General features: G+C 40.6%; 1 protein-coding gene across 2 annotated transcripts; it reads left to right on the forward strand.

Moving 5' to 3' along the window:
- The first annotated feature begins 269 nt into the window (after positions 1-269).
- Positions 270-1,854, forward strand: BEX4 (brain expressed X-linked 4). 2 transcript variants are annotated; one of them, XM_012787928.3, is made up of 3 exons: positions 270-426; positions 849-927; positions 1,266-1,854. In XM_012787928.3, exon 3 carries the CDS (start codon positions 1,271-1,273, stop codon positions 1,631-1,633), a length of 363 nt encoding a protein of 120 aa, XP_012643382.1. In that variant the 5' UTR covers positions 270-426; positions 849-927; positions 1,266-1,270; the 3' UTR covers positions 1,634-1,854. The 2 variants fall into 2 exon arrangements, with proteins under 2 accessions (XP_012643382.1, XP_075855314.1); XM_075999199.1 differs by lacking the exon at positions 270-426 and adding an exon at positions 624-726.
- The last annotated feature ends 7,280 nt before the right edge of the window (positions 1,855-9,134 follow it).

Here is a 9,134-nt window from a genome sequence, read left to right on the forward strand (position 1 = left end):
TAAAAAACTATGACACAACTGGGAATGTGGCAGGGGTGGGGTACGGATCCTGGCAGCAGAAGAGAGAGGCAAGTCCCCAGAGAAGTAGGAAACGCCAACACCCGCCCTGAGAAGATACCCGGCAAGCAGAGAAAGGCCCACTAACACACAAAGAAAGGAGAGTGACAAGGCCTAGGGCAGGGATGTTAAAATGGACTTGGGCTGAAGATGCTCTATAAGCCCCGCCTGACTCCGGGTGGCAGGAGGGGCCAAGGGCCGGGGGCGGGGCCGCTGGCGGTGACGACAGCCTCACGTGACCGGCCAGCGCGCTCCGCCGTCTGACCCGCTGTTGCTGGCTCCCTGGTCGGCGGCTGTACCTGCTGCTGGAGGCCCTGAGGGCGTGCGGGCGAGGGGCGGCCCCGAAAGTGGGAGGCGGCGGGGGAGCAGGTAAGGGTCCTGGAGGGGGTCCCTTGGGTTGGCGTGGGAGAGCGGCCCCGGCCTGAGGACCCCAACCCCGGGGGTCTGACGGGCCAATGGCAGAAACGCCACCCGTTGGCGACTGCAGCCCCCACCCCCCTCCGCGGGTCCGCGTGTAGGCGCTGAAGATGGCAGGCCTTTCGCGTGCGGAGGGGCGCACGGCCCCGCGGGAGCAGGTGGTCCGGAGGCGGATGCAGGACCTGCCTCCACCAGCGGCGCCAGCTTTTCCTACACCCCGCCCCGCCCCCGTCCTTCTTGGCGCAGAAAATGGTGGGCAGCGCGGGGGGCGCCGGGAGACGCGGGGCGCGGGCGGCGACCAGGGTCGGGGCGGGGAAGGGGCCGGGAGCGCTCGTCTGCAGCAGCCCCCGCGCCCCCCACCCGGCCGTCTGCAGGTCTGCGGGACCGAGTGTCGCGGCGGCGCACCTCGCGGCGAGGATCAAGAGGAGGAGGAGACTGCGAGGATAGGCCCAGGTCGGTGCGGGGACAGGGGGGTTGCGGGGGAGGAATGTGCGGAAAGCCCAGTGTGAGACCCCAACCCTCCGCCCCCCCCCACACCCCCGCCCTCGTCATCCCCGTCCTCCATTTTGGTGCCTGCAGAGGCCTGGACGCGGATCTGCAGGGAAAATGGTGGGCTTCGCGGGAGGGAGGGGCTCGGAGGGGGCCCCTAGAGGGCGCGCGGGGCCTCTCAGGTGGGAAAGGAAATTCTCGAAAGGCCTTTGCAGCGCAGGGCTCTGAATTGTGAAAGGTGCGTAGTAGGGCCTCTGTCCTCGGTGCTGATCCGTCCACCTTTTCTCTCTCTCGTCCCGTAGGAGTAATGGAGTCCAAAGACGAACAAGTGGTAAAAAATCTCAACGCAGAAAATGCCAAACAAGAAAAGGAAGGAGGGGAGCAGGCCCCCGTGCAGAATGAAGAGGAATCCCGCCATTTGGGAGGGGGTGAAGGCCAGAAGCCTGGAGGAAATGTCAGGCGGGGGCGGGTTAGGCGACTTGTCCCTAATTTTCGATGGGCCATACCGAATAGGCATACTGATCACAATGAAGCAGGAGAAGATGTAGAAAGGTTTGTAGGGCAGATGATGGAAGTCAAGAGAAAGACTAGGGAGCAGCAGGGGAGGAACTATATGCGCTTCCAAACTCCCGAACCTGACAATCATTATGACTTTTGCCTCATACCTTGAAATCCTAAGGTTTTCCCTGAGGTTCATGTGGCCACTGCTTTACAAGCTTGTATTTTTGTGATTTACTTTTTCTGTAAACCTTTTGGTGTTTACATTTAATCAGTTTCTAATTGAATATTGTTTTGTTTCAGTCTGAAAGTTTCTGTCAGCATGGCAATTTCATCCATTTTAGGAAAATATTGTTTTCCTAATATGAAATTAATAAAGCAGTTTAAAAAGCAGTCTATATTCCATCATCTTCCTGTTCCACCTCCTTGTTAATATTACCTTTCCCCTCCTAGCTACCTGGACTCAAAATCTCAGTTTTCCTTGACAATTATTTTGTTCCTTCACACAACCAATAAGGAACAATCATGCCCATAATTCAACATCTGGTATCATTTTTAGAATGTATGTCCTAGAGTTTGTCAAAGAGTATGAGTGTTATCTGGATAAAAGCACCTGAGGAGGAGTGAGAATATGGGGCTTTTGGCTCTTATTCTCCAGACTCACAGAGTAGGGCTCCAGAATCTCCATTTTTAACAAGCTGGCAGGTGATTCTGATGTACACCAAAGTCTGAGTGCCACTGGTATGTGTACGTATGTATATACATATGTGTGTGTACATCATGTGTCATTAAGTGTAAACAATAAAGAATAACAAGATTACTATCTGAATTTGGTAGGCAAAATATTAAAAAGGAAAAGTACAAGACCTTGAGACAGACTGATTATAGGAGTGGCAGGAACAGCAACAATCTGGAGGGTGTTCATTGTGCAAGATAAACAAAGCATTCCTGAAGGTCACATTCAGCCTGAGGGACCCAAGGTTCTTCCTCCCTGTTAACAGTTTCACATCCAGGATCTCATTTTATCCTTAGCACAACCTGTGAGGTCTGTGTTACTCCCCTTTACAGGTGAGGGCACTGAGATTTAGAGATGCTGTGTACCAGCGCTAATCCCTGACGTATATCCTGGGGCTTGGGAGGATCCAGCCTGGGCCATTTTCTATAAGACCTTGTCATCTGGAGCTGCAGACTGTTTGACTTTTGTAACTTGGTGACAAGCTGAGGAAGGGCAAAGACAGACTCAGCAATAATGAGGCTTTCTATATATCATTTTCCTATATCTCCAATAGACACTTTAATTTTTAGAATGTTGGGGCATAAACAAATCTTAAATAAAAAAAGACCCTCCAGTCCAATATTCTTCAAAGTAAAGATTACCACTCATGGCTCTTGAAATCAGTTTTGTGGGTCACAACAAGCAATCAAAAAGAATAGAACAAAAATCATAGTTCATCACCCATGGGTAGTGTTAAGAATTGTTTTGAGAAATTAATATTTTAGTTTTATACATAGAAAATATTGTCACCTTTAAGATGTATTTCTAGTTGTAGATCATAGTAAAAAAAATATTAAAAGTCACTTCTTGGTACAAACTTGGTTTCCCAAATGAGGGAACAGTACAAAAGTGATTTTCCTAAGGTTACATAGCCGGTTAGTGGAATAGCTGTGACCACTACCCTGGTCTCCCAATTCCCAGTTTAGGGTGCTTGTCTTCACACCTCAGTGTCTCCACAAATCAATATTTGGAAATTTTTGCAGTATGTACTGATTGCCAGTATATATAAACATACATGTATCAACTTATACAAAAATTACTATTTATTTGATGTTTGCACTATTTAGTCATCAGAGTTCCTGTGTGTTCAACTGAGAAACATGTTTAAGGAAACTCTGCCTCGTATTATTTTGGAGCTGGAGTGATCTCTCACCTTCTGTCCTAGAGGAAGGGGATGATGGAGAGTCTGAACTGAAAATGCACAGTAGTGAAGTCATAAGTGCTTCACAAAGGCTAGCTTACTGAGTTAAGTTCACAAATGGCCTTTTGTTTTCTCTGAAAATCAGTACTGTGCCTTCTTATAGCCACCAATCCTGGATTTCCCAAGGTAGTCTCAATTTAAAAAAAAAAAATGCTGGTGAGGGTTGAGATCAAGACATTAGTTGGAGGAAAACTGAAGCCTACTCACGAGGATTTTTAGAGCAGGATGAAAGACGAAGACAGACTTCCGGGAAGAAGTTAAGAGTCAATGAATATTTGGGTTCAAAACATGGTTTTTTGAAGTACTGAAAAAAGTTCTGTCCCTTTGGTGTTTCTGGGAGAGTGGGATGATAAGGACAGAATTTTCCTGGACGTAGTAAAAGTCAGGGAATGGGGTCACAATGTGATTGGTTGAAGGAAAACCAGATTAAGACCTTTCTCCTGGGAGTTTCCATGATGGCAAGACATGAGTACAGAACTTTCTAGAAGAACTAAAGTTTGGTGATCATAATCAAAATATGATTGCTTGAAAAAGAATTGAAGGAAACTTCCTTTTCTGGGTGTCTCTGTAAGAGTGGAGGAGTGAAGACAGAACTGTCTAGAAAAAGAGGGGCTGGATCAGAAGTTGATTGAAGAACTGAGCTACCACAGTGAACACTTCCATTGATTTATAAATCCCATGGGAGGGTCAATTTTCCCTGCTCTTGGTGGGCAATACAGTTTTCTTTAAGGTGACAATAGAGAGGTGACAGTGAGTGTCTCCAAAGAGACCAGCAAGGAAACAAAAGGAATCTTTTATGAAAACCAACAAAAGTGAATAAACCAAGAATCAAGAAAAGGGACTACCACACTTACCCCATCAGCCATTTATACATTCATGTTTGTAAATTTTTAGTTTCTTGAGGAAAATATGTATATTTTTATAGGTTTTGGAGCAAGGCTTGGGATAGATGCCTGGTAATTAAGGAGAAAAAGACTCAGGAGGCCTCTAAGAAGAGGAGAATCACATCAGTCTAATCTTACATAGCAGCATATGCTGCTGTGTTCAAATTACAGAAAGTGGAGATATCATTGAGGGAGACATTTAAAAATCCAGTGCCATGGACTGAATATTTGTGTCCCCCCCCAAAAATTAAAATGTTGAAATTCTTTTTTTTTTTTTTTTTTTTGAAACAGAATCTCACTCCGTTGCCCAGGCTAGAGTGCCGTGGCGTTAGCCTAGCTCACAGCAACCTCAAACTCCTGGACTCAAGCAATCCTCTTGCCTCAGCCTCCCGAGTAGCTGGGACTACAGGCATGCGCCACCATGCCCAGCTATTTTTTCTATATATTTTTAGTTGGTCAATTAATTTCTTTCTATTTTTAGTCCGGGCACAGTGGCTCACGCCTGTAATCCTAGCACTCTGGGAGGCCAAGGTGGGAGAATCTCTCAAGGTCAGGAGTTCAAGACCAGCCTGAGCAAGAGCAAGACCCGGTCTCTACAAAAAAAAAAAAAAAAAAAAAAAAAAAAAAAAGAAATTAGCTGGACAAAAGTATATATATATAAAATGAGCTGGGCATGGTGGCACATGCCTGTAGTCCCAGCTACCTGGGAGGCTGAGGCAGAAGGATTGCTTAAGCCCAGGAGTTTGAGGTTGCTGTGAGCTAGGCTGACGCCATGACACTCTAGCCCAGGCAACAGAGTGAGACTGTCTCAAATGATAAAAATAATAATAATAGTTTCTTTCTATTTTTAGTAGAGACAGGGTCTCACTCTTACTAAGGCTTGTCTCGAACTCCTGACTTCCAGCGATCCTCCCGCCTGGGCCTCCCAGAGTACTAGGATTACAGGTGTGAGCCAACATGCCCGGCCAGTGTTGAAATTCTAACTCCCAAGGCAATGGTATTAGAAGGTGAGGACTTTGGGAGGTGATTAGGTCATGACAGCAGAGTCCCCATAAATAGGATTAGTGTCGTTATAAAAGAGACCCCAGAGAGCTCCCTCACTCTTTCTATGAACCAGGAAGCAGGCCCTCATCAGACACTGAATCTGCTGGTGCCTTGATCTTGGACTTCCCAGCTTCCAGAATTGTGGGAAATGAATTTCTGTTTGAAGCCACTTAGTCTATGGTATTTTGTTATAGCATCTCAAAGAACCAGGACAGCCAGCGAGGAAAAAGTGAACTTATAATGAAAAAAGCAAAAACAAATAAACAATCCAAATATTGCAAGAATAAAACACCAAAACAGATTACCACCTTCAGTCTGTATCTATGTGTGAGTAATTATTTTAGCTATATTGAAATATAATTAAAGTTTAAAAAGCACATATTTAAAGTATTCTATTTAATCCATTTTACATATATTTAAACCTGTGAAACCATGACTACAATCAAAATAGCAAAACTAAAATACTAAAAAAATAGAAACACTTTCATCACCTCCAAAAAAGTCTTTTCTTTCCCATTTGTAATCCATCCCCCTCTCCATCCTCGTCTCCAGGCAACCTCTGATCTCCTTTCTGTCACTTTAGTTTGCATTTTATAGTATTTTTATATAAATTGAATCATAGAACACATACTCTCTTATATTTTTGTCTGGATTCATTCATTGAACATAATGATTTTGCATGTAATAATAGTGTATTCCTTTCTATTGCTGAATAGTATTCCATGATATAGTGAATGTTTATCCATTCATCTATTTTTATGTACATTTAGATGCTTTTCAATTTTGGCTATTACAAATAAAGCTGATATGAACATGTACATACACATTTTTATGTGGACATATGTTTTTATTTTTCTGGGGTAAATACCTAGGAATAAAATGACTACATTGTATGGAGGTTGTATGTTTAATTTGTAAGAAACTGCCAAACTGTTTTCCAAGTTTTATGTTCCCATAAGTAGAGTATGGAAGTTCTAATTTCTCCACATCCTCACCAGCACTTAATATGATCAGGTTATTTTTATTAATATTTAAAAATTTTAACCATTCTAAAGGGTGTAGTGGTATCTTCTGGTTTTGATTTATATTTCTTTGTGACTAATGGGGTTCAGCACCTTTTCATATACTCATTAGCCATTCATATATTTTCTTTTGTTAAATATCTGTTCACATAAGTTTTCTCTTTTTAAATTTGGTTATTTGTCCTGTTATTACTGAATTGTAAGAGTTCTATAGAAGTTATAGATTCAAGTTTTTAATCTGATATATATACATTGTGAATTTTTCTCTCAGCCTTGCCTTGCCTTTTCATTTACCTAATGGTTTCTTTCAAAGAATAAAACTTTTAAATTTTTATAAAGTCCATTTTATCTACTTTTTCTTTTATAATTGTGTTTTAAGAAATATGCTTCCTAATCCAAAGTTATGAAGATTTTCTTTTATGTTTTCTTCTCATAGTTTTATGTAGTTTTAGGCCTTCCATTTTGGTCTATGAACCATTTTGTGCTCATTTTTGTGTATAGTGTGAGGTAAACTCTGGTGTTCATTTTGTTTCATATGGATATCCAATTGATATAGCACCATTTGTTGAAGACTTTCTTTTCTTCATTGTCTTTACACCTTTATGAAAAATCAAGTGTTCATATATATGTAGCTCTATTTCTGTAGTGCCTTTTTACCCCACTTAACCATGTCTACTTTTTTCATCAATACCAAAATGCCTTGATTACTGTAGCCTTATAGTAAGTCTTGAAATTAGGTAGGGCAAGTCCTGCAACTTTCTTCTTCTCTATTAAAATTGCTTGTGATAATCTAGGTCTTTTGAATTTTCACATAAATTTTATAAGCAGCTTATATATAATATATAATATATATCTGCAGGAATTTTTATTGGGATTGCTTTGAATATGTAGATGAATGATGAAAATAGCTAATAATAATATTGTCTTTCAATACATGAATGTGGCATATCTTTCCATTTTATTCAGATCTTATTTAAGTTTTTTCAGCAACTTTTTGTAGTTGTCATTGTGGAGGTCTTTAGCATCTTTACTTAGATTTAATTATAGGTATTTTATGGTTTTTGTTTCTGATGTAAACGAACTCATTTTCCAATTGTTTGCTGCTAGTATGTAAGAATACAATTGATTTTTCTATACTAAACCTTGTAGCCCATGACAAATCTATAATCAGCTGCTAAAGCTAATGATATTTCATTCACTGATTCTAGATTTCATGCAACTTTCTACCTGAGCGTTCATATCATCTGCAAATAGGGGCAGTGTTTCTTACAAGGAAAAACATAAGAATAGGAGTGTTTGCATAGGACTCAAGGGCAAGGGTGAGGTCTTTGTAAAGTAAAAGAAGCTGAAAACTATGTAAGTCTTTCACATAGGTGGTCTTCTCTCCTTTTCTCATTTTTGAAAGTTTCCCACACTAATCACAATTAGTCAAGTATAACAACCTAGTCAGATCCTTTCCCATAAAGAGATCTAAGAAGAATGCCAGAGCCCAGGAATTGCATTTGGAAAGCAGCAGGACATGATCAGGCATGTCTAAGGATGCTTCTTGCTGTTTGGAAAACAATGAAAATGCAAGTGGCCCCTGACCATTAGGCCAAACATTTCCAAGTGAATGGCAAAGTCTGGTAAAGGAGAAAATTGGTCAGGAGAACCAATAAGGGCAGAACTGCTAGGGAAATACCCTTAGGCACATCACATCCACTAGCATGGCTATAATCAAAACAAACAAACAATAACAAGTGTCGATGAGTATGTGGAAAAATTGTAAACCTCATATATTGATGGTGGGAATGTATAATCATGTAGTCACTGTGGAAACAGTTTGGCAGTTTTTCCAAAAGTTATACATAGAACTATCATGTGATCTAGCAATTCCACTTGTGGGTATATACTCAAGGGAATCGAAAACATATGTTGACACAAAACTTGTACACAAATGTACACAATATTACTGGTAATTACTGAAAATTACTGGTAATTATTGGTAATTACTGAAAAATGCCAACAACTCAAATGTCAATTAACTGATAAACCAATAAACAACATGTGGTGTATCCCTACAATGAATTATTTAGCAATAAAAAGAAATGGAATACTGATATATACTAAAACATGAATGAACTTTGAAAATATGCTAAGCGAAAGAAACCAGACACAAAATGCCACAAATTGTATGATTCTATGAGGGTCTTCAAAAAGTTCATGAAAATGTATATTATGTATATAATATACATTGAATTTATGTATACATGAAAATGTATATATTAAATATATATATTCATATATATTATATTTATATATTTATATATATTATATATTAAATCCATATGCATGGATTTAAAAATGTTTTTGCATCAAAATAAACTCATACTAATTTGTTATAACATGCCAAAACAGGATCAATTTTTAGGCACCAAGAGGGATAATACATCCGTTTGGAAAGAGTGCCTATCAGAGCAACATAAATTCTCCTAAAATTGAAGCAAGAACAAACATCAAAATTTATGGTGAGGCTTGGATGAAAGAATGGTAAAATCATTAATTCTTTATGAAAAGTTTGTGGTGGCAATACCCCAAAGAAATCAACAGTTTACAAATGGATAACTCATTTTAAGAAGGGACAAGATGACATTAAAGATGAAACCTGCAGAGGCAGACTACCCACGTCAATTTGTGAGGGAAAAAATAATCTTGTTTGTGCCCTAATTGAAGACAACTGATGATTAATAGCCGAAACAATAGTTTAC

The sequence above is a fragment of the Microcebus murinus genome, chromosome X (genome assembly GCF_040939455.1).
Source record: "Microcebus murinus isolate Inina chromosome X, M.murinus_Inina_mat1.0, whole genome shotgun sequence".
Classification (NCBI taxonomy): domain Eukaryota; kingdom Metazoa; phylum Chordata; class Mammalia; order Primates; family Cheirogaleidae; genus Microcebus; species Microcebus murinus.